Raw genomic sequence first — 25,710 nt, 5'->3', positions numbered from 1 at the left:
GCAAATAACCCCTCTCAAAAACAACAACAACAAAAAACCTCGCCAAAATCAAAACAAAGCCCTCCACTTTTTTTTTTTGGGCGGGGGGCAGGGTAAGAAATCATTTCAGGTGAGAATTGAAAGGAAGGGGTACAAGAAATTTCTCCTTAAAAGCATGTTACTTCGGGAGGCTGAGGCAGGAGGATCGTGAGTTCAAAGCCAGCCTCAGCAACAGAGAGGCGCTAAGCAACTCAGTGAGACCCTACCTCTAAATAAAATACAAAATAGGGCTGGGGATGTGGCTCAGTGGTCCAGTGCCCCTGAGTTCAATCCCAGGTACCCCCGCCCCACAACAAAGCATGTTACTTTGTGCCAGGAATTAGGCAAGGTCGCCCATGGCTGCATGATGCGGAAGTCAGGTTCTTTCTCCAGCACGCCGTGGTCCCAGGCAGCCTCCGGTTCCTCACCGCTCTCTTTACCTTCCGTAATCTGAGAGTAATTCATCCACCCAAACCGTGCTTTCCAGGCTCAGACACGATCCGCTACTTGAGCTGTCCAAAGAACTTGGCCCTCATTCCTCCTCCTCACTCTTCTGAGTCCTTCCTGAAACGTTTTCTTCTCATAACTCAAAATGATCACATCCCTCCTTCTGCTTATAGTTTGAAATCTGGAAGGCATTTTACCTTTGAAGCTTAAAACTAGGCTTAATTAGTTAAGGTAAGGATGGGTGGAGAGTTGAAAAGATTCTGAAGGGTATTTTCGAGCGCTTTCGACTGGAGAGGCCAATGACAATAGTCCTAAAGAATGGTCAAAGCCTGCACATTTTTCTTTAACAGCTCTATTCTCATGCAAGCACGCCAGGGCTGCTAGTAACTTTTGTTGTTTGTTTATAAAAGAAATCGAGAAGGGGAGCGGGGCCCGCCCCTTTTCTGACCTAAGGGCAGGAGCGAGGGGCCTGGTGGATTAGGTGCGGCTCCCCCCGGGCGCGCCCCTAGCCACCCGAAGCCAGGAGCTCTGCCCTTCTCCGAGGGGCGGGGCGCGCCTAGCGGCCACGCGCGCGAACGGCGGAGGGGGCGTGTCCCGCGGGCGCGCGCGGGCGGCGGAGGGGGCGTGTCCCGCAGGCGGGCGGCGGCGGCGCGGGCTGGTGCGCGGCGCAGCGTCCTGTGCTGGAATGTGCGGCTCCCGCGAGCTCGCGGCGCAGCAGCAGGCCAAGCGCCGCCGAGGCCCCAGGTTCCTGATCCCGGCGGCAGCCCGGACGGCTGGGCGAGGGCTGACGGCCTGAGCACTTTCTGCAGACCCGCTCCTGGCCTTTGCGGGCCTCGACAGCCCAAGCGCCCAACTTTTTCCACCCCTCCCCCCCTCCCCCGAAACTCCAGCAACAAAGAAAAGTAGTCGGCGGTGGAGCGGCGACGCCGGGTCGCCAGTCCCCCGTCTCCGAGGAAGGCCGGTAAGCGCGGCGCGGGGCTGGGGGCTCGGCCGGAGTGGGGGAGGGCCGGGCGGCAGCGGCGGCGGCGGGAGGGGGAGGGCGCGGAAGGACGCGGAGCGAGGCGCTGTCCAGGGCTGATTTGCAGATACTGTGGCTCCGACTCCGGCGGCCGCGCCGGGCGGGGGCGGGCGGCCGAGCGGGATCGGGTTACACGGCAGCGGCCCGGGGACTGGGCCGGGGGCGTTGGTGGAGAGCGGCGCGTCGCCGGGACCCCCTCCCCATTTGAGGAAGGCCGCCGCTTCCGCGCGGGCCCGCACGCCTCTGCGAGTCCGGGCTCTCAGGCCAAGAGCGGAGCTGCTCGGGGCCCTAGTCCTGAAACTTCCTCCCGACCCTCCAGCCTCCGGGTCCCGCCGCAGCCCCGCGCCGGCCCGCCGCCCTCTGGGCCCCCTCCCCCAGCCTGTCGCTTCGCCGGAAGGCGCCGTTGAGTGCGGCGGGGCGGGTTGAGTCAGCCCCGGGCTCGGGCGGTGCCGCCAGCGGGCTGGACAGCGATTTCTGCGCTCCCACCGCCCCGAGCCGCGGCCCTGCGCGCCTGGCCGCCCGCGCTGGCAGGGCCGGGGCGCACGTCCCGCCGGGCGCCGTGGGGGAGTGAAGTTCGCAAACTTCCGGGGCGCGGGGGCGGCCCGCGTGGGGCCCCCTCGCGCTCGGGTCGGCGCCTGCGGAGGGCGCCCGCGGAGCCTTCGCGGAGGGCGAGCCGGGCGGGCCGCGGAGCTCCTGCGCCCGCCACACGGTAACTTTCCGCCCTTTTCCCGGACTCGGGCCCGTGGGCCGCGGAGGGGTTGTCTCTCTCCGGAAGGACTCAGTTGGGGAACGGCGCCCCGAGTTGCCCACCTCCACCGTTTGAATTGGGGGAGCACAGGAAGAGGTTCAGGACGAGTCGTGGGGGCACCCTCCGTGAGTTGGTGGGCGAATGTGTGCAGGGAGCGGGCGGAGCGGAGAGGAAGCGAGAGCTCCCGAGTTTGCAGAGAGCTTGCTTTGTGTTTGGTATTTTGAGAAAATGGCCGAATGCCTATTTCAGTTAGGAATGCCGCCGCCGAGGCAGGCGCCGGTGGCAGCAGCACATAGGAATTTCGTGCAACACGTTGGGCTTTCAGGCAGTGCCCAAACGGTCTTCCTGACAAATGTTAAAATTCCTTTAAGAGTGGTGGGTAGGGTGCGTTGGGGAATCAGGAAGGTCGATGTTGGGTTAAATTCCCGAATAGCTTGCTCTGTTAAGCCTTGGGACAGCTTTTGCCCTCCGTTTTCTGTGATGGCATTTGATTCCAACTTTTGTTCGGGCAAATAACTAAACGGGTTTATACACTTGGGTGGAACGGATTGCTTTTTATGTTTCGGTTTAATTATTATTTAGTACTGCCTCTTTGCTTTTTTCTGATTTGCAAAACGACACTCGGTTGGAGTCTAGCACCTTTTAGACTGGAAAGTAACTTGGTTAAGACCATTTAAAAACCCAACTTGTTTTCAAGAAGGTGATCTTGTAATGGCTTCCACTAGGCAAGTAGGCCAAGTCAAGCACAATGGAAGAAAGTTGCTGATTGTTGCCTTGAGTTGTGCGATTGTTTTATTAGGGAATTTGAAAAAAAAATGTTAACCTTCGTCTGTGAAGTTTCGAATAAACCAAACTTCCCTTTTCATAGGAAAAGAGGCCCATACTTTTTTTTCCGCTTTTAAATTTGGGGAGTCATCAAAAAATTGAGACTAAGTGGTACTGTCTCGCAGTTTTTTTTTTTTTTTTTTTTCCTTTTGAAGTTAGTTGCATTCATATGAAATTCAATTAAATTGACCAGTTATTATAGGCTTCCTTCCAGACTTGTGTACTTGCTACATGCACAGAATGACTTGAGTTTCTTGACTTTCTCATTCAGACCATTGAGGTGTTGAAGAGGAAAATAGTTTACTATTAATGTGTTGAATTTTTAAAAATATTTTTTCTCTCATACTGGGGATCAGATCCAGGGCATTGCATATACTAGGTAAATGCTCTACCACTGAACTACTTCCTATCCCTTTTTCATTTTGAGAGGGTGTCAAAACCTGAGATTCTCTTGCCTCAGGTCTTGAGTAGTTGGTTTTACAGGCATATGCTGGCAATACTGAGTTTGAAACAGTTTTTAATTAACATTAAAAATGAATGTAGTTTCCCCCATCACCACCAGAAAAAAGTGCTTGAAGCACTTGCCTGTGAGGGATAGACCTAGTTGATGAATGAATTATGTTAAACAATTGGCAGAATTTTCTCTAGAGATAAAGGGAGTTTGTGTGTATGACTCAAGTAAAGAGGATTGGGAGTTAAGAAAACTATTTTAATGTTTGTTTTTAGAAGTTAACAGAATGCATTGAGTTTCAGAAGTTATACTGGGAACTATGTAGTTTTAAGTTAGGAAGAATTAGAAGTTTGAGGGACCATGGCACAAACCTGTGATCTTAGCCACTTGAGAAACTAAGGCAGGAGGATTGCAAGTTCAAGGCCAGCCTCAGCATCTTAGGGAAGCCCCAAGCAACTTAACAGGACCCAGTCTCAAAAAAAGCAAAGGGACAGTACTAAATAATAAAGTTAAAACTTAATGGTATCCAGTCTCATTGAGAATGTAACTCAGTGTGATAGAGCGCTCCTGGATTCAATCCCCAGTACAATCCCCCCCCTCCTCAAATAAGAGCGAGAATTATAAGATGCTTTGATTTTAGGCTACTAAGTGTTGTGCTTAAACTGTTGCTCTTGTGTTCTTTTTTTGTTGTTGTTCTTAATTCAGAAAACAGTTATGGCTACCCAGGTGATGGGGCAGTCTTCTGGAGGAGGAGGGCTATTTACTAGCAGTGGCAACATTGGCATGACCTTGCCCAACGATATGTATGACTTGCATGACCTCTCCAAAGCTGAACTGGCTGCTCCTCAGCTTATCATGCTAGCAAATGTGGCCTTAACTGGAGAAGTGAATGGCAGCTGCTGTGATTACCTGGTTGGTGAAGAAAGACAGATGGCAGAATTGATGCCTGTTGGGGATAACAACTTTTCAGATAGTGATGGAGAAGGACTTGAGGAATCTGCTGAAATAAAAGGTGAACCCAATGGACTAGAAAACATGGAACTGAGAAGTTTGGAACTCAATGTTGTAGAACCACAGCCTGTATTTGAGGCATCAGCTGCCCCAGAAATTTACAGCTCAAATAAAGATCTTCCTAATGAAACACCTGGAGCCGAGGACAAATGCAAAAACTTGAAGACCAAACCCTTTCGCTGCAAGCCATGCCAATATGAAGCAGAATCCGAAGAGCAGTTTGTGCATCATATTAGAGTTCATAGTGCCAAGAAGTTTTTTGTGGAAGAAAGTGCAGAGAAGCAAGCAAAAGCTAGAGAATCTGGCTCTTCTACTGCAGAAGAGGGAGATTTCTCTAAGGGTCCCATTCGCTGTGACCGCTGTGGCTACAATACCAATAGATATGATCACTATACTGCACACCTGAAGCACCACACAAGAGCTGGGGATAATGAGCGAGTCTACAAGTGCATCATTTGCACTTACACAACAGTAAGCGAGTATCACTGGAGGAAACACTTAAGAAACCATTTTCCAAGGAAAGTGTACACATGTGGCAAATGCAACTATTTTTCAGACAGAAAAAACAATTATGTTCAGCATGTTCGAACTCATACAGGTAAGAGAAGTTTTCTAGACCATAAATTAAACTGATTGCTTAAATAAATTAAACATAAATTGCTTCTGATTTCTAATTTGGTGATCCTTTAAATAGTGCTTCAGAAAAGGGATGCAGGGTGCATCATTTGCCCTGTTTGTAACCTTGGACAAATTATTTATATTCTAACAACTAGGGATGGGCTAGTTCCCTAAATTAGACTGCTTTTAAGTTTGTAGATGTATTTATGTGACATTGAGCACAGTTAAGATGTAGTATAGTTTCCTAAAAGAGTTGAGGGCTTATACAGAAAGGAAAACCCAATAATTTTTCTTGCGTAGCTGCATTTAACAGAAACCTCAGACTTTTAAAAGCATTTGACTTGTATTGAGTTCCTAAATGGAACAACTGTCTTTCTCCCCAAAACATCAGAATCTGAGAAATTAGAGGCTGGGGACGTAGCTCAGTGGTAGAGCACTTTTCTAACATGGCATGAAGTCCTTGGTTGGATTCATTGAACCAATAGAAAAACAGAATTTCTCCCCCAAAATCATGAAATATGAGAAGTTAGTTTTGGTTCTAGTGACTGAGCCCAGAGCCCAGGAGTGCTCTAATGCTGAGCAACATCCCCATCCCCAGCCAGCCTTTTTTTTTTTTTCCTGAGGGGGAGGGGATTGAATCCAGGGTCACTTAACTACTGAGCCATATCCCCAACACTTTTTTTTTTTTTTTTTTTCTATTTTGAGACAGGGTCTTGCTAAGTTGCTTAGGGCCTTGCTAAATTGCTGAGGTTGGCTTTGAATTTGTGAAATTGAACTATTTTTCATTTCAGAAACAGTTTTATTTACCATGTTCTAATGCGTTCAGTTGAGAACATTTCTGATCCTGAGTACAACTCTATCAAGAGTTGAGGGGGTTCTTGAGGTGTGGTGGTACATGCCTGTGATTATCAGTGACTGAGGAGGCTAAGGAAGAAGGATGGCAAGTTCCAGGCCAGCTGGGCAACTTAGTGAGACCCAGTCTCAAAATAAAAAATAAAATGGGCTGGGAGTGTAACTCAGTGGTGTGGTACCCCTGGGTTAAAACTCTGATGTCACCCCACTACAAAAAATATGTTGAGGGACTGAGGGTGTAACTTGGTACAACAGGTGCTTACTTAGTATACCTGAGGCCCTGGATTTAATCCCTAGCACCAAGAAGTGTTGAAACTTTCTTAAAAATGTGAAAAATTGCCCGGTGAGGGGCACATGCCTATAATCCCAGCTACTCGGTAGGCTGAGGCAGGAGGATTGCAAGTTTGAGGCCAGCCTCAGCAATTCAGCAAGACTGTAGATCAAAATAGAAAACCAAAAGGAGCTGGGAATGTAGCTCAGTGACAAAACATCCCTGGGTTCAATCTCCAGCACCGGGGCGGTGCGGGGTGGGGCAGGACATTTCAAACACCTCAGAAGTAAAGAAAATGCTAGGAAGCATGTAACCATTATCTACTCTTGATGATTTTCACTATTTTGTCACATTTGTCATGTTTCAGTTATTATCTTTTAAAGTCATAGCTTTTTGTGATATATTCACTAATAACCTGAATGAATATAATACATTAGAGACTTCAGTTCAACAGGTGTTAGTGTATTCAGAGTTGTGCAGTGGTCACCACAATTAGTTTTAGGAACTTTTTTTTTTTTTTTTTTTTTTTTAATCACTCAGAAAACTGCATCCCTAATCCCCTTTTTGAGAAAAGGTCTTGCTAATTTGCCTGTGCCTCATACTCAGAAGCCTCCTGCCTACTCTTTTTAGTTGAGATTATAGGCAGGCTCAATTATTCACTTTTTTTCAGTACTGGGGATTGAACCCAGGGGTGTTTACTAGTAAGTACATCCCCAGTCCTTTTTATTTTTTAGTACCGGGTGTTGAACCCAGAGGCTTAACCACTGTGCCATATACCCAGCCCTTTATTTTGGGGCAGGGGCGGTTATCAGGGATTGAACTCAGGGGTACTCAGTCACTGAGTTGCTTAGTGCCTTGCTTTTGCTGAGGCTGGCTTTGAATTTGCAATCCTCCTGCCTCAGCCTCTTGAACTGCTAAGGTTATAAGAGTGTACCACCTTGCCCGGCTTACATGTGGTCTCCATTTTTTAAAAAAGTATCTTTCACTACTGGTAGTTAATTTTCACATTTCCTTCTTTTTTTTTGTTGTTTAATTTTCACACTTCTGTTATATTTTTTTTATTAACATCTTTTTTATTTTTACAGACTGCATTTTAATTCATTGTACACAAATGGAGTACAACTTTTCATTTCTATGGTTGTACACAATGTAGATTCACACCATTCATGTAATCATAAATATACACAGGGTAATACTGTTTCATTCTACTCTTTTCTGCCTCCCACCCCATTTTCCTCTACACCATCCAAAGTTCCTTCATTCTTCTCTTCCCCCCGCTACCCCCCTCCATTATATATTGTCATGCACTTATCAGAGAAAACATTTGGCCTTTGGTTTTTGGACTTGGCCTATTTCACTTAGCTTTATCCATTCATCAATTGAAGGGCATCTAGGTTGGTTCCACAATCTGGCTATTATGAATTGAGCTGCTATGAACATTGATGTGGCTGTGTCACTGTAGTATGCTGATTTTAAGTCCTTTGGGTATATACCAAGGAGTGGGACGACTGGGTCAAATGTTGGGTCCATTCCAAGTTTTCTGAGGAATCTCCATACTGCTTTCCAGAGTGACTGCACCAATTTGCAACTCCACCAGCAATGTATGAGTGTGCCTTTTCCCCCACATCCACGCCAACACTTATTATTTCTTGTGTTCTTTTTTTTTTTTTTTTTTTTTTATTTCTTGTGTTCTTGATAATAGCCATTCTAATTTTAGTTAGATGAAATCTTAGGGTGGTTTTAATTTGCATTTCTCTTAATTACTAGGGATGATGAGCACTTTTTCATATATTTGTTGGTCACCTGTATATCTTCTTCTGTGAAGTGTCTGCCCCATTTATTGATTGGGTTCTTTGTATTTTGGGTGTAAAGTTTTTTAAGTTCTTTATAAACTTTGGAGATGAGTGCTCTGTTTGAAGTATGTGTGAAAAGATTTTCTCCCACTCTGTAGGCTCTCTTTTCACATTATTGATTGTATCCTTTGCTGAGAAAAAGCTTTTTAGTTTGAGTCCATCCCATTTATTGATTCTTGCTTTTATTTCTTGTGCTATGGGGGTCTCGTTAAGGAAGTCCTAAGCCAACGTGATGGAGATTTGGGCCTACTTTTTCTTTTATTTGGTGAAGGGTCTCAGGTCCAATCCCTAGATCCTTGGTCCATTTTTGAGTTGGGTTTTGTACAGGGTGAGAGATAGGGGTTTAATTTTATTTTACTGCATATGGATTTCCAGTTTTGCCAGTACCATTTGTTGAAGAGGCTGTCTTTTCTCCATTGTAAGTTTTTGGCAGCTTCACATTTCTGTTATATTTTCCTGGTTAAAGTTATTTATTTTGAGGCCTGATGACTGGTCTGAACAAAATGAATAGAGTATCCTAGCATTGTCTCTTTGGATAAGAGATGAAAAGGGCTGTGGGGTGTTGTTTGCATCATCTTTTCTTTGTAGGAGTTGGCACTCTTACCGTAGAAACCCATAGGTAGAGAGGGGAGGGATTTGATACCATCTTGCTTGAAGTGGTAGACTTATACAATGAAACTTGTAGGTGAAATTCCATTAGAAAGTCAGTCCCAGTGGCTCATGGGAGTAATCCCTCTGAAGACAGAGGCAGGAGGATTGCAGTTTCTTGATCATCCTGGGCAATTTAGTCAGCCCCTGTGTCAAAATCAAAAGAGATGGGGTTGCCATGAAGGTGGGCAACTCACATCAGTAATCCTAGGGACTCAGGAGGCAGGGGCAGGAGAATCTCAAGTTCTAAGCCAGTTTCTGCAACATAAAGAAACCCTGTCTCATAAAAAGAAAAAAAGGACTGGAGATTAGCTCATTGGTAGAGCACCCTGGGTTCAATCCCCAGTACCAAAAACAAAAACCACAGAAATTCCATTGCAAGAAAGACCTCAAAGATTTCCAAGTCCCAGCTTGAAAATGTAGTCCAGTAAAAATTTTCCAGTCTCTGAAATTTGTCGTAACCTGTGATGTCACCGTGCTTTGCAACCATTTGATTCAAAAGTAAAGTTCAGCTGGGTGTGGTGGCGCCTGCCTGTAATCCCAGTGACTTTGGAGACTGAGACAGGAGGATTGAGTATCGCAAGTTGGAGGCCAGCCTTGAATGGGGCCCTAAGCAACTTGATGAGATCCTAGCTCAAAGTAAAAATTAGAAAGGACTGGGGATGTGGTTCAGTGGTTAACCATCCCTGGGTTCAATTTCCAGTACCAAAAACATAATAAGTAAATAAATAAGTAAAAGTAAAGTTCAAACATTACAAAAATACATACTTTAGGGGCTGAGGGCTGTAGCTCAGTCTTAAAGTGCTTACCTAGCATATGTAAGGCACTGGGTTCGATTCTCACCACCGCATATAAATAAATAAATATAGGTCCATCCAACAACAAAAACAATATTAAAAAATTATTTGGGAATCCTATCCCATTAATTACTTACTGGTGTGTATTAGACAAAGTGTTAGACTAAACTGAGCCTGCGTACAATCAATCGATCTTTTCTTTTTGTAGTATTGGTAATTGAACCCAGGCCCTCACATACTCAGGGCTTCATTCATAAGTACTTCATATTCATTTAACAGTTTTTCTAAAACTTCAGATTCTAATTTATTATTGTTAACCTGTAGAGTGCACCTATAGTCCCAACTACTCAAGAGTCTCAGGTGGGAGGATCATTGGAGCCAGGGAAGTTTCAGGTCAGCCAGGGCAACGTAGCAAGACACTTAAAGAAAACAAAAAGCAAAAATGGATAATGTAGATCCCACAGGTAACAACTAGATGTTGGGTTACCAAACAGTTTTAACAGTCTCTCCAAAATCTAAAAATATATTCAACAGCAAATTTAACTTTGTTGGTGTAAGAGCAGTTTTAGAAGGGAAAAAAAAATAGAATATAGAGAGAACAGAGAAAATTTTATGTTGAGACAAAGTCTCGCTGAGTTGTCCAGGCTGACCTCCAACTTGCCATCCTCTTGCCTCACCCTTCTGAATAATTGGGATTACAGCAGGGCACCGGTATTCCTGGCTTAATTTTAATTTTGATAGGGGGGTATTAGAGATTGAACCCAGGGGACTCAACCATTCCCTGTTTTTCCCTGTTTTATTTATTTATTTATTTATTTATTAGTTATTTGTTTTTCAGGTAGTTTGGTGGTGCATACCTGTAATCCCAGTGACTGGGAATGCTGAAACCAGGATCCCAAGTAGGAGGTCTGCCTCAGCAATTTAGCGAGACTTTTGTCTCAAACATAAGAATGAATGGGGGTGTAAACACGATGGTAGAGTCCCCCTGGGTTCAATCCCCAGTACCACAAAAGGAGAAGAGTGATTTTTCCTCGTATTTACTTCCATTGTGATCTCCTCCCTCATGGTACTTACTTTTCATTGTGATTTTTTTTAAAAAACAGTTTAATACATAAATTGAAGGATAATATTTTGATTATATAAATTGAGAATATTTTGTGTTAAATGCATCATTCTCAAAAGTATGTTTATGAAAAAGTTCATATAGTGCTGAAGAGTAAAAACAAAATGAGTGCTGGAATCATTTATTTTGTATCCTAGTTCTCAGATTGACTTGCCATTTCTTCTTGAGTGTCCATGGTTGGGCCCTTTTTTCTTTGCTAATTTTGAACATTCCATTGGGGAAGACTGTAGGGTAATAGTCATGTTTATGTGAAAACCAAAGATTTGAAAGCCTAAAGTGATGTGCCTAAGGTCACATAGCCATAGCAAAGGTCAGAAATCTCATTGTTCTACAGGTAATTATCAGTGTGGTAGGGAGGGCTGCTAGGGATTACTTTTGTTTAAGCTACCCTCTTAAGTGAAAACACTGTTAATTTAGCTTTTTTTTTTTTTTTTTGGTACTGGGAATTGAAGTTTATGATATTTAACCAGTTCACAAGTTCTTTAAACGGTAACTCATTTTCCTATATGTGTGACCGAAAAATCAGTACTTAAATAAGCTTTCTAGAAGAATTAGAAGAGTAGGTCTTTTTTTTGGGACGGGGGGTACTCTTGATTGACCTAGGGATGCTTCACCACCGAGCCACATCCCCAACCCTTATTTTTTATTTTGAGACAGGATCTCACTAAGTTACTTTAGGGCCTTACTAACTTGTTGAGACTGACCTCGAACTAGAAACCCTCCTGCCTCAGCCTCTCTTTGGGTTTGCTGGGATTACAGGTGTGACCCACCACGCCTGGCTCTAGAGGAGTTGTTATGTCTAGTTTGTGGAATTGTACATTTTCAGTATTCTCTTATGTTAGAAGTGTGACTTGGGAGGCTGAGACAGGAGCATTTCAAATTCAAGGCCAGTGTAGGCAATTTAAATTTAGCAGGACCCTATCTCAAAAATAAAAAGGGCTGGGGATGTAGCTCAGTGGTAAAGTGCCCCTAGGTTCTGTCCCCCGTTCCAAAAAAAAAAAAAAAATGCTGGGTGGGGTAGTACAAGTTGGTAATCTCAGCTACTTGGCAGGGGAATAGTGCAAATTTGAGGCCAACCTCAGCAACTTTGGGAATTAATTGGCATGTAAGTATCTTTAAAAAGATGTAACTTAAAAAGGTAACAGAAGAAAAAGTAAACGTCTTTATAGATTAACATGAAGGATCACTTAAGGATAGTTTACTTTTAAATCTTTTCTCTTTTTTCATTTTTTTTTTAAATTTTTTTAATTTTTTTTTATTTTGGGTGCTGGGGATCGAACTCAGGGCCTTGTGCTTACAAGACAAGCACTCTACCAACTGAGCTATCTCCCCAGCCCTCTTTTTTCATATATTTTTAAAGCAGTACTGGGGATTGAACCTGTGGCCAAGGCATGTTAGGCAAGTGCTAAGTCACAGAGCTACTTCCACCTCTCTTTTCTTCTTCTTATTACTTTGGTCCTGGGTATTGAACCCAAGGGTGCTTTGCCACTAAGCTATGTCCCCAGTTCTTTTTAAAGTTGCCCAGGTAGACTTCAAACTTGAATCTTCCTGCCTCAGCCTCTGGAGTTACAGGTGTGTAACATAGTTCTCAACTATTTTTAAAATTTTTTATTTGACAGTACTGGGTGGGGATTGAATCCAGGGGCCTTCTGCATTCTTAGCATGTACTGTACCACTGAGTTACATTCCCAGCCTATTCTTTTTTTTGAATTACTAAATTACATGAGTACATGTCATTTTGCTTATCCATTCATCAGTTAGTGAATGTTTTATTTCCATTTTTTGGCGATTATAAATAATACTGCTATGAATATGTTATGTATAAGTTTTGTGTGGATAGGTTTTTTTCCTTGGATTTATACCTAGGAGTGGAACTGCAGTACTGTATGCTATTTGTTCTTTTTTTTTGTTTTTTTTTTTTTGGTGCTGGGGATCGAACCCAGGGCCTTGTGCTTACAAGGCAAGCACTCTACCAACTGAGCTATCTCCCCAGCCCCGCTATTTGTTCTTACTGATGTTTAACCTTTTGGGAACTGCCAAACTGTTTTCCAAAATGGCCTTGCAATGTATGAGGTCTCCAATTTCTCTGCATCCTAAAAACTCACCAATGATGTTGACCTTGAGCGTGGTGATGCTCTGCTAATCCCAGCAACTCAGGAGATTGAGGCAGGAGGATCACAATTCTAGGCCAGTCTGGGCAATTTTTTAAAGAGACCCTGTTTTGTTTTGGTACTGGGGATTGAATTCAGGGGCACTCGACCACTAAGCCACATCCTCAGCCTTATTTTGTATTTTATTTAGGGACAGGAGTTGCTTAGCGCCTCGCTTTTTGCTGAGGCTGGCTTTGAACTTGCAATCCTCCTGTCTCAGCCTCCTGAGCCCCTGGGATTACAGGCGTGCACCATGGCACCCAGCTGAGACCCTGTTTTTAAAAAGGGGTTGCAGTTGTAGAACACTTGCCTGTCACTTATGAGGCACTGGGTTCTATCGTCAGCACCACATAAAAATAAATACATAAAATAAAGGTATAAAAAAAAGTGGTATCTGTTTTTTAAAAAGAGAAAAAGGACTGAGGGTGTAGCTCCGTGGTAGAGCTCCCCTGGGTTCCATCCCTGGTACTACCAAAAAAATTTTTTTTTTTTTTTAAATTTCTGATTATAACCCATCCTTGTGAATATGAAATCTTCATTTTGTGGTATGGTTTTTTTTTTTTTTTTTTTTTCTCATTTGTTTTGTTTTTGGTACTGGGTATTTAACCCAGGAGCACTTTACCACAGAGCCACATCCCCAGCCCTTCTTATTTTGAGATACGGTCTCACTAACATGCTGAGGGCCAGACTTGGTGGTAGCTGAGACTGGCCTCAAACTTGTAATCCTTCTGCCTCAGCCTCCTTAGTTACTGGGATTGTAGGCGTGTGCCACTGCACCCGGCTGTCCATCTTGTGGTTTTGATTTGCTTTTCTTTCCTAATGAGGATGTGCATTTCTTCATGTGCTTTGGGTTATTTGTGTATCTACGTGGAAATACATTAATATTTTTTAAACTGTCTTAATTCTTTCCTATCACTAAGTATGCTACCAATTCTTCATTGCTGAAATAAAACTACCAGCTAATTACACTGGGATGGTTACAAGGAACGTGTTTTCTGTCCATCGCCTTTTTTTTTCATGCCATCTTTTCCATGTCCTGTTTTGTTGTATAGGCAAAGTCAATGACTAATGTCCCCTCCCCCTGTACTAGGGATGGAACCCAGGGCTTTTGCATACCAGGGAAGTGCTCAAATATGGAATTGTACCCCATAAGCTCAATAACTGATATTTATTTAGGACTTCACTAGTGTCAAATATAGTGTGAAATGCTCTACATGTAATATCTTTTTTTTAAAACTATTTTTTTAGTTGTAAATGGACACGGTATCTTTACTTTATTTGATTGTTTTTATGTGGTGCTCAGGATTGAACCCAGTGTCTCGTATGTGCTAGACAAGTGCTGTACCACTGAGCCACAACCCCAGCCCCTATACATGTAATATCTTATCCAAATTCTCAGAAAAGCTTTGCTGGTTGGTACATGTAATCCCAGGAACTTGGGAGGCTGAGGCAGAAGGATTGCAAAAAACCCACAATAATGGGATTGAGGATACTGTTATTTTTATATATGGGGAAACTGGAAGTCAGGCTCCTAAGTAATTTGCCCAAGGTCATAATTATTATACTGAGGCTAAGGACTAGATGAAAACAATTTTTCTTTGTACTGATGATTGAACCCAGCCATACTTTTATCACTAAGCTATATTCCCAGTTCTAATTATTTTAAGACTGGGTCTTGCTAAGTTGCCTAGGGTCTCTTTAAGTTGCTGAAGCTAGTCTCAAACTTGTGATCTTCCTGCATCAGCTTCCCAAGACACTAGGATTTTAGACATGTTGCTAACATGCTTATTGAACCCAAGGACACTCAACCACATCCCCAGCCCTCTTTAATTTTGAGACAGGGTCTCACTAAATTGCTTAGGGCCTCACTAAGTTGCTGAGGCTGGTTTCAAACTTGTGATTCTCCTGCCTCAGCCTCCCGAGTTGCTGGGATTATAGGTGTGCGCCACCATACCGGCAAAAGAATAATTCTTGTCAAATATTCCTTGATATATTATCCAGATAGCAGTTCAGTCTTTAATGTGATAATATATGACATCGTGCCAGATGTGGTGGCTCATGCCTGTAATCCCAGTGATTTAGGAGGCTGAGACAACCTCAGCAATTCAGCAAGACCCTGTCTCAAAATAAGACAAAAAGGATTGGTTACTGTTACTGGGGATTGTCCTGATATTGGGGGTAGGGGGTATGCATATGAAAATTAAAAGGGCTGTAAGAATTCAGAAAGGCAGCATTATTATTTGTCAGCAAAGTTTAAAAAAAAAGTACATAGTAAATTCTGAAATGAACCATTTATATTTCAATGTTTGGTAAGTTGAGGCTCTGCTAGAAATAGAAAAAAAATCTTATATAGTGCTCAGTAGTGAATATTGTTACATTGTTATTGACAATGTATTTGAATTATTTTATTGTATTTAAAAACTATTCATTGTTATTTTGCAGGAGAACGCCCATATAAATGTGAACTTTGTCCTTATTCAAGTTCTCAGAAGACTCATCTAACTCGACATATGCGTACTCATTCAGGTTGGTTAAAAAAATGGGAATTTTCCCACCATTTTCAGTAAACTGCCATTATTTTTATTAGAAACTACAGTTACAAAGAAGTTGTTTTTATTATTATCATCATTATTTTTGATACTGGGGATTGAACCCAGGGGTGCTTTGCCACTGAGCTACGTTACATCCTCAGCCCTTTTTATTCTTTATTTTTAGGCAGAGTATTGCTAAGTTCCTGAGGCTGACCTGGAATTTGGAATCTCCTTCCTTAGCCTCCTGAGCTGTGTGCACCACCATGCCCAGCTTTATTTATTTTGAGATGGTCTTACTGGATTTCCCAGGCTGGCCTCAAAATTTGTGGTCCTCTAGGATCCTCTTGACTCACCCTCCTTGATCAGGTGTCTGGGATTGTAGGTGTGCTTCACTGTGCCTTCCTTGCTTGCTTACTTGCTTTAGTTTTGGTTCTGGTGATTGAACCCAGGGGTGCTTTATTACTGAGCTACATCCCCAGCCCTTTTTTTTTTTTTTTTTTTGGAGACAGGGTCATGCTAAGGCTAAGGGCCTTGATAAGTTTCTGAGATTGCCCTTGAACTTGAGGTCCTCCTGCCTCAGCTTTCCAAATTGTTGGGATTACAGGCTTGCACCACTGTGCCTGGCTTGTGCTGCCTGGCTTTAAATGGGGATTGTTAACCTGGATTCTGTGGGTGGGACTCCTGAACTGAATGTAAATTTCTATATGCATACTTTCTGAGAAGATGTTTTGTTTTGGTTTTTGTTGTCGTACTGGGGGATGAACTCAGAAAAGTGTTATCACTGACCTACATCCCTAGTCTTAAATTTTTTATTTTGAGGCAGGATCTTGCTAGATTGCCACGGCTGGCCCCCTTCAACCTCCCGAATAGCTGGGGTTACAGGCATGCACCATTACACCAGGTTCTTCTAAATCTGAGCTGTTGTGTTGTGCCCCTTAACCAGAAACCTTGTTTTATTACTTTCGAGTGCCTCCTGATTTTATGCTCTAAGGGTAATAACTTGGATTCAGTATCAGGCTTGGTTAATGGTAGACGTCATGTCATGTTGATAGCAATACTCTAGCCACTCAATAAAACGTTTAACTGCTTTATATAAGTTAATTCATTTTAGCTTTATAAATATTGTTATGTTGTATAAGTTCTATTGTTCCCATCTTACAGATGGCAATATGAAGGCATTGAAGAAATATGTCCATTTTTCCTGTAGACTCTCTTCCCTTGTAGATGTCTCATCACTTTCTCATGTGTCATTTTGCTTTTCTTCTGTCCCTTTTTTTGTTTTGTTTTGAATTTCGCAGTGCTCTACCAGTGAGCTGTTCCTTCCCAGCCCTTTTCATTTTTTTTTTTTTTAATTTTGAGACAGGGTCTCTCTAAGTTGCTGAGGCTGGCCTCAAAATTGTGATCCTCTTTAGTTAGCCTTTGGAGTTCCTGGGATTACAGGAGTGTACCACTGGGTCCAGCTCCTTTGTATTACTTGTAAATTGAAAATTAAATCTAAATACTTGATATCTACTTTGGGACGTATATTATCTAAAGCCACTTCTAGCTGGGCCCCTTGTGATGAAGGGTCACTAGATTAGGATGATGACACTTGTTTCGTTTTTATATAAACTCAATATTTAAATGTTTATGGTGTCTTTTTAAAATTGTGTATTTTACTGTTTAGGAAATAATGACAGGAAAATAATCTACCTATTCAGTAAAGACATAATTTTTTTTCTTAAATACTTTAAATATGTAATTGTTTGAATTCGTGAATGCAAAACTTGAATATAGAGGGCTGATCATAGAGTTATTATTTTTTGTATGGGGATTGAACCTAGGTGCTTAACCACTGAACCACATCTCCAACCCATTCTTTCGTTTGTTTGTTATTTCCACAATCCCACAGTGCTGGGGACTCGAACCCGGGCCTCCAGCATGAGAGGCAGGCACTCTACGAGGTGCGCTATATGGCCTGCGCTTCCAACCCATTCTTGAGATAGGGTCTTGCTGAGTTTCTTAGGGCCTTGATAAGTTACTGAGTCTGCTTTTGAACTCATGATCCTCATGCATCAGCCTACCTAGCTCCTGGGATTTATAGGTGTGTACCACTGTACCTGGCTATATGGTTAAAATTTTAAAATTATAACCTTCAGTATTAACCTAGGAGGCCATATTAGCTTTCTGCTGCTTTTTATAGTGTCTTATACACTGGCTGAAACAGTTATATTTGAGTTTACCAAGTGTTTGATGTTTTGCTTGCTTTTCTTTCTTTTTTGTGGTACTAGGGATTGAACCCAGGGGTAATCTATCACTGAGCTACACTTCAGCTCTTTGATTTTGAAACACGGTCTTGCTAAATTGCCCATCTTATCTCAAATTTGCAATCACCCTGCCTCAGCCTCTCAAGTCCATGGGATTACAGGCATACACCTGGCTTTCTTGCTATATTTAGTTTTTAGTTGTTGCTATTAAGTATTCTTAAAATCTCTTTTTTGTCTGGGCAAGGTGACACAAGGCTTAATCCCAGCCACTTGGGAGGCTGAGGCAGGATGATCACAAGTTCCAGGCTAGCCTCAGCAGTTTAGAGAGATCGTATCCCAAAATAAAATTTAAAAAAGGGGTTGGGGATGTTGCTTTGGTAGAGCACCCCTAATTTAATTCCCATTACCAAAATAAAAAAACAAGAAAACAACTCTCTCTTATTCACGATGTCCTGGGGGTGGAACCCCGAACCCTTGTGCGTGCCAGGCAAGTGCTACATCACTGAACTTCATTCCCAGCATTTTTTTTTTTCCCCACTTTGAGAAGGGGTCTTGTTAAATTGCACAGGCTGGCCTCAAACCTGCTGTCTTCTTGCATCAATCTTTCAAGTGGTTGGGATTACAGGCATGCCCCACCATGCCTGACTCTATCTATATGTATTAAGGAAATGTTGTCTCCGTTTAGATCATTCATTGGAGAGGAGAGGGACCCTGTAGGACCAACTGTTAGAGAAACGTAGCATATTGTAGAAACTACATTATTTCTGGCATGAAAAAGAGTTGTCCAGTTAGTGACATATCTAACCTGACATACCTGGAGAAGTGTTTGTTTTTGTGATTTAGTATTATACCATCATTTTGTAATCATGGAAATTTTGCTTTATGAAAAACTTTAATAAGATTAATATGAATGTAAGAATGTTTGAGAGATGAATTTTCATAAATGTTAATTTCCATTTCTCTACTATGCATTCCATTGGACCAGTTGGGTATGGATACCATTTGATAATATTTACTAGAAAGTGATCTAGATGGGTATGTATTCAGGTAGAATGTGTTGTTCTTATGCCTTTAATTTGGGTTATGGGGGTGGTTCTGGTTTTGTATGTATCTGTGATTATGACTCTGCTTATGTTACCATATCTATTTGTACGTGGCTTCTTGTGTATCTAGTTTTAAGTGCCCATTTTATAGAAAAATGAGAGGGGAAATAATCACAGAAGTTTTCTGAATAATTACCTTAGCTATATTTTGCTTTAAAATAACTCTGGCATTAGAAAGCAAACTGAGTGAAATTTACTAAACCCTTACCATAATGAACAAAAGGTTTAAATTTCAAGAAAAAATCTTTTCCTCCCTTTGTTATATTAGGCTAGAGCAGAGTTTTAAAACATTTGTACTTAGGGCCTGGGGATGTTTCCTAGAGTGAAAGATATTTCTCCCAAGGTTAATCTTGACAATTTTTGGAAATTTTCTAATGTACTCCATATATATTTCTTTTCTCTTAACACAAAAAAGTTAAGAATTATTTTCTCTTGAGTGACATTGCCTCAAAACATCCACAGCCCAGTTGAACTTTTCCAGTAATTTTGTTTCTAGATGAATCTCTGCCCTTTAATGGTGCTTGGGAACCCTAAGGTTATGGAACTTTGGGGGGCGGGGGGCGAGGCACTGGGGATTTAATCACAGAGTGCTTAACCATTGAGCTATTTTACCAAACTTTTTTGATTTATTTTTATTTTTTTTTATTTTTTTTTTATTTTGAGGCAGGGACTTACCAAGTTGCTGAGGGTTTTACTAAGTTGCAAAGCTGGCCTTGAACTTGCAATTCTCCTGCCTCAACCTCCTGAGTCAGTGGGATTATAGGCATGTGCCATCGTGCCCAGCTTGATGAACTTTTTTGAAGATGATGGTGGACAGATAATTTATTCCTGTATTGGTTTGAGAATCAGTGTCAAAGGATAGAGAAAAGCTATACAAATAAATATGGTAAATATAAGGTGCATGATATATTCTTTTCAGTAGTGTTTGTGATTATTTTATATGTACAATTTCTTATTAGCATATTTAAATCTTGAGTTTATGTTTTAAACTGTCTTCTAACACCTCTTATTTACCTTTAGGTGAGAAGCCATTTAAATGTGATCAGTGCAGTTATGTGGCCTCTAATCAACATGAAGTAACCCGCCATGCAAGACAGGTTCACAATGGGCCTAAACCTCTTAATTGCCCCCACTGTGACTACAAAACAGCAGATAGAAGCAACTTCAAAAAACATGTAGAGCTACATGTGAACCCACGGCAGTTCAATTGCCCTGTATGCGACTATGCAGCTTCCAAGAAGTGTAATCTACAGTATCATTTCAAATCTAAGCATCCTACTTGTCCTAATAAAACAATGGATGTGTCAAAAGTGAAATTAAAGAAAACCAAAAAGCGAGAGGCTGACTTACTTGATAACAATATCACCAATGAAAAAACAGAAACAGAGCAAACAAAAATAAAAGGGGATGTGGCTGGAAAGAAAAATGAGAAGTCTGTAAAAGTAGAGAAAAAAGATAATGTTTCAAAAGAGAAAAAACCTGGTAGCAATGTTTCAGTGATTCAGGTCACTACCAGAACTCGCAAATCAGCAACAGAAGCTAAAGAGATGGAAGTGCATACAAGAAGTAATTCAGAAAAATCCTGTAAAGCCAAGAAAAGCAAAAGGAAGACGGAAACTGAAGCCCATTCCTTGCATGGTCCTGTGAATGAAGAGGAATCTGTGACAAAAAAGAAAAGGAAGATAGAAGGTAAATCCAAAAATAGTCAGGAAGTGCCAAAGGGTGATAGCAAAGTGGAGGAGAATAAGGAAGAGAATAAAAAACAAAATACTGGTGTGAAAAAAAGTGCAAAGAAGAAAACTCTAAAAAGTAAACCAAGTAAAAAAAGCAGTAAGCCTTCTCAGAAAGAGTCCTCTCAGAAGGAACCTGTTCAAAGGGAGACTAGTCAGAAGGGGCCTGCTCAGATAGAGCCTGCTCACATGGAGGTGGTTCACCAGGGGCCTGCTGAACTCGAGCCTGCTCCTGTGGAGGTGGTTCACCAGGGATCTGTTCACATGGAGCTGCCCCCTCCTGTGGAGCCTGTCCACATGGAGGAGGTTGTTCACAAGGGACCTGCTCACATGGAGCCGCCCCCTCCTGTGGAGCCTGTCCACATGGAGGAGGTTCAGAAGGGGCCTGCTGAAGTGGAGTTGCCCTGTCCTATGGATTCTCCTCTTACGGAGGCTGTTCAGAAGGGGCCTGTGCAGATGGAGTTGCCTCCTCCCGTGGAACCTGCTCAGATGGGGCCTGTTAACCTGGAGTCTGTTCAGATGGAGGTTGTTCAGAAGGAGCCTGCTCAGATGGAGCTGCCTCCTCCTATAGATCCTCCTCTTCACAATGAACCAGTTCCCAAAAAGACTTCTCCCCGAAAAGATAACAGAAAGGAAAAGTCCAATATGCAGAGTGAAATGGCACGGAAGGAGCAAGTCCTTATTGAAGTTGGCTTAGTGCCTGTTAAAGATAGCCAACTTCTAAAGGAAAGTAGAAGCACACAAGAAATTTTGGCACCATCACCACCACTGCCAGAGGAAAACTTAAAAGAGGAGGAGTCAAAAGACCAAAAATTATTCTCTGAAGTTGAAGGAAACAAAGAAGACCCTCTTCTGAAAGTAGGAGCAGAAGAAGCAGAGAAGAGTGTAGCTGATTCCTGTACCAAGGAATCTACTAGTGTTTCATCTTCAGGACAAAAGTTGAATATGCCAGAGGGTGAAACTTTAGACGATAAGCATCAGACTGACTCAGCTATGCTTTGTGAAGTGGAAATGGACACTGATCAGAACACAACAGAGAATCTCCCTGCTAAAGACTCAGCAGTTGAAGAACCAGTTTCACCATTGGATCTTCCCCCACCAATAGATGAACATGAAGCAGTGTCCAAAACTGCACTGGCTTCACCTCCTGTTACTGTGGCAGTAAATGAGTCTCAGGAAATTGATGAAGATGAAGGTATCCACAGTCATGATGGAAGTGACCTAAGTGACAACATGTCAGAGGGTAGTGATGATTCTGGATTGCATGGGGCTCGTCCAGTTCCACAAGACGCTAGTACGAAAGATGCAAAAGAAACCTTGGCAGTAAAAGTGACTGAGGGAGATTTTGTTTGTATCTTCTGTGATCGTTCTTTTAGGAAAGAAAAAGATTACAGCAAACACCTCAATCGCCATTTGGTTAACGTGTACTTCCTTGAAAAAGCAGCTCAAGGGCAGGAGTAATTAAAGTTTGGACAAGGTTGCAGTTCTTGGTTTGTAAGAGCTATTACTTATTATATTCATTTATAGTAGTAGAACAACCTTTTAAGATTGCTTTAATTAGTGTCCAGTGTTGATTTTTAAGAGGCATCCTTTTATCCTTAGGACTTCATGCATACCTATTGTATAAATTTTAGCAAATCCAAGGGAGTTAATGTACTAAGACCAGCAAATACCTTAATCTGTTTAGCCTGTGTGTTCAATTGAAATGAGAAGGCCATGATGGTATATAGCATTCTATTGCTTTGTCCATCTACAACTTATCAGTTTTTTCTCCATGTCTGTCTTCTGTATCACTTTAGTTTACTTCTCCTTTTTTGTTTAGCTCCATAAAAATTGGCTTAATAGCAAATTACTTGAACAATTTGCCTGCTTTATATAAAGTTAGCACTTTAAGATTTCTTTAGAGATGAAAAAAGACATTTAAATTGAAGAAAAATTAGCCCAACAATGGACATGGTATCAGTCCAGGTATTTACTTCCTGAGTTTTGATCAATATTTTGTGTTTTAATTGTCATAAAACAGTGATTTGGGTGTGTTTTTTTATTTTGGTGCTTTAATGGCTTAAGATGTTGCACATTTTTTTTTTAACCTATGCAGTTATATTTTTCTAGAAATAGCATTTGTGTTGAGCAGTAACACTTTATACATATATATGCATGTTTATTTTGGCCTCGTCAGAGGAGTATTTTTAGGCTTGTTTGCAAAAGGGCAGTTTTTATTTTCTTTGCTGCAATTGTCTTTTTTGCAGAATAATAGTGTGTGCAAGTTTGTGAGCAAATGAAACATGCAGGTTCAATCCATTCATTATGATTTTCATATTTTATACCTATGCCAGAATCTGTATTTCACATTGTTATTTATTTTGAATGAATATAATAAATTCACAGCTCTCTTTATTGATTTTGCAATAAATAAACCGATAGGTTTTTATTTTTAAAACACATTTTTGTCTCAAATACCAACTATCAGTTACTTTATTTTTTAATGTTTTTGCCTGTTATGGTACATTACTTTTTAGTTGTGTTATCTTTGAGGAGAACCTTTCCTCAAAAAATGGTTGGTGTCCATGTAGCTACTTAGTTGAATAAAGAACTGTAACTGAGATTTGGAAATTATAAACCTGGAATTAGGAGATTAATCATTCCTTCAAGTTGCATGGGATATCACTTGTGAGATTCCAAAGCCATAGCTTTTACACAGCAAATCTAGAATGAGAGATGGCATGAGTTCTGGCAAGTCAGCTGCAACTTCCTGTGAATACAGTGAAGAAGGCTGGTGAACTTCAGTACAGTCCAGATTTTAAAAATCATACTTCTCAGGGATCTCCACAAACTAGTGGGTGTCCTGGCTGTCCCTCTGACAGCCTCTTCTACAGGTGAGGCCTCAAGTGAATTGCAGCTATTCTGGTGTGCCTATAGGGGCACTTTGTATGAAAAAGGGTGTGTACTCCAAAACTGTTTCGTAGGTTCTTTGGCCATTTGCCAGAGTATGAAAGAATCCAACATAGGATTTTTATTAAAGTTAGGAGTTCATTTCAGTAAAACAGAGTATGATCCCAGTAAGAGATCTTGAATTCCAACCTCCCATGTATATTCTATTTAAAAATAACCCCCTTCAAGAATATTTTATTTTCTTTTACCTGGTAATCTCTTTGAGGTAGGTTTCAGATTTTGGCAGTACAACATGAAAGATTAGGACAAGCATTAACGTATGGGTGGAAAATTTGTTAATCTGAGAGTGAAGTTTGACTTAAAAGTGTTCAAACTTGGAATTGACTGGGAGGCCAAAGAATTTTAAGAAGATTCTCTCAAGACATGAGTAAGTTGTGTGATAATGGTGTGTTTGTTGTGTGTGAATGGGAATTTATAAATGTTGAATTCTAGGCTCCGACAATCATTGTCAGCAGGAGATCAAGCTGCGAATATTTATGTTTTAAAACTTAAATTATACAGCTAGTTTTAAGTCTTCCTAACAACTAGTTTTTAATGTTAATGAGCACATTTTACCTAAGTTACCTTTTACATTATATTGAAAAAGATTCATCTTAAGCACAGATTAGAGATTGGGAATCTGCTTGGGGAAGAGGTCTTTCTGGATTCTTTCATACTATAAAGGAAAGAAATTTGCCTTCTGGGGAATTGAACTAATTTCTAATCTAGCCTTTAAGACTAGAATTCTGAAAACAAAAATATGAAGGAAATTAAAACCCCTTATTAAGTTGATGTGTAAAAACATTGTTACTGGAAATTGATTGGGACTTGAGGCCTTTCTTCCAGAAAACAAGGACTTGATTATCAGGCCTATATTAGGTCCTGAACCTTAATGCCATGTATTTGTACTTTTAAAAAATTGTTTCAATGAAAAATATATTAGTAATTGGAACTTCTGGTCCAGTTGGGAGTTCTTCCATTTGAAAAAATGTGATATTTGCATGGAACTGTTTGAATCTTTGTATTTTCTAGTGCCCTCCCCCCAATAGAATTGAAGCTAGAACTTTCTCTTGATAAAGGAACAATAAATGAGCATGTTATTTGTAAATTGGTATTTAGTAACTTAGTGGTAAATTTGAAATACTAGAATGCATTATAAGCCTAATCCTAGGTAGTCATAAAAATCTAATTATTTTCGAACCTGTATTCCCATTAGTTTTCAAGATATTTTAAGTTATATTTTTCCTCTTTATCTGAGCTGCTTCTTATTTGGGGGCTACTTTTATTTTTATTGAGGCATCATTTGTAAGGAGTTACATTGTTTCGATAAGGCTTCTTATAACTGTAGCTGGATGTTTTGCTCTAATCTTCCAAGAAGGGCCATTTTATTTCTTAGTCACTTAAAAAGGCATGTGGTCATTGACTTTGGGGGGCCATTTACATGAGCGCTGATACAAATTAAAACCCCAGTTAACCTCATCACATGTCACCCCATGAATGTTAACGATGGAAGGAATACCTGTAGTATACTGTCACTTCTGGACTGAAAAACTGGGGAAGAAAATTTACTTTGCATACATCAAAAAAACTTAAAGCCAGTGTGCAGAGTTTCATTGTTGACCTCAGCAGATGAAGTGAGCTGATAGTGTTAATTCAGATTTAAGAAATTATCTGAATCTTTGTGTAGATTTACAGTCTACATGCTATATAAACTATATCAGATAGCTTTTACAGTACCACGTGTGTACATAGGCACCCTCCCAACCCCTTCTATATCCATTTGTTACTGAATTTTCTAAACTGGCATTGTAACATTACAACAATGTTTTGTTGCACCAATTTTATAAACTTTTACAGTGCAATACGTGTTATTTTTTCTGAGGCAAACCAAAGGTATATTTCTCAAGGTTCTTGCTGCTTTCTTTAGCAGCATTCGATGGCGGATCTTTTATATACATTTGTAATAGATAAAAATAAGCCAGATTGCAAATTCTTTTTAAAATCTTAAACCATGTACCAAGTTTTTGGTTGAAATTGTGTAGGATAAGTTAAACTTAAATTGCATTCTATTAACCAATGTGAGTGTATTTCTGTAAGCATAGTTATGTTGAAATAAAGTTTTAAAAAGCAAAATGTCTTTGTTTATTATTTGTATGTGTCAAGAAAGCTGAACTTAATTTTTCTGGGGCTGAAAGAATATGTGTACTTGATAAAATTGTAGATAGAAAGGTCATGCAATCTTTATTGTTGGAGTAACAGTGCAGTGGGTAACAGTCTAAAGTGTGTCCCTGTCCCTGTCTCTCTCTCTCTCTTCTATCTATCTATCTATCTATCTATAT

At 41.1% G+C, this 25,710-nt stretch overlaps 1 protein-coding gene across 3 annotated transcripts; it reads left to right on the top strand.

The window, feature by feature from the left end:
* The first annotated feature begins 1,101 nt into the window (after nt 1-1,101).
* Rest (RE1 silencing transcription factor) lies at nt 1,102-25,710 on the top strand. Of its 3 annotated transcripts, none has more exons than XM_047566843.1 (4): nt 1,102-1,426; nt 4,213-5,116; nt 15,273-15,356; nt 19,731-25,710. In XM_047566843.1, the coding sequence occupies exons 2-4, from the start codon at nt 4,222-4,224 to the stop codon at nt 21,899-21,901; spliced, it is 3,150 nt and encodes a 1,049-aa protein (XP_047422799.1). In that variant the 5' UTR covers nt 1,102-1,426; nt 4,213-4,221; the 3' UTR covers nt 21,902-25,710. The 3 variants fall into 3 exon arrangements, with proteins under 3 accessions (XP_047422799.1, XP_047422800.1, XP_047422801.1); XM_047566844.1 differs by lacking the exon at nt 1,102-1,426 and adding an exon at nt 1,759-2,192; XM_047566845.1 differs by lacking the exon at nt 1,102-1,426 and adding an exon at nt 2,258-2,356.

The sequence above is a fragment of the Sciurus carolinensis genome, chromosome 10 (genome assembly GCF_902686445.1).
Source record: "Sciurus carolinensis chromosome 10, mSciCar1.2, whole genome shotgun sequence".
Classification (NCBI taxonomy): Eukaryota; Metazoa; Chordata; class Mammalia; order Rodentia; family Sciuridae; genus Sciurus; species Sciurus carolinensis.
This window is presented reverse-complemented; position numbering and strand designations above follow the sequence as displayed.

Coding starts and splice junctions, on each gene's coding strand:
- Rest (XM_047566843.1), top strand. CDS start 4,222: ATGGCTACCCAGGTGATGGGGCAGTCTTCTGGAGGAGGAGGGCTATTT. Junction 5,117..15,272: donor GCATGTTCGAACTCATACAG/GTAAGAGAAGTT, acceptor GTTATTTTGCAG/GAGAACGCCCATATAAATGT. Junction 15,357..19,730: donor ACATATGCGTACTCATTCAG/GTTGGTTAAAAA, acceptor ATTTACCTTTAG/GTGAGAAGCCATTTAAATGT.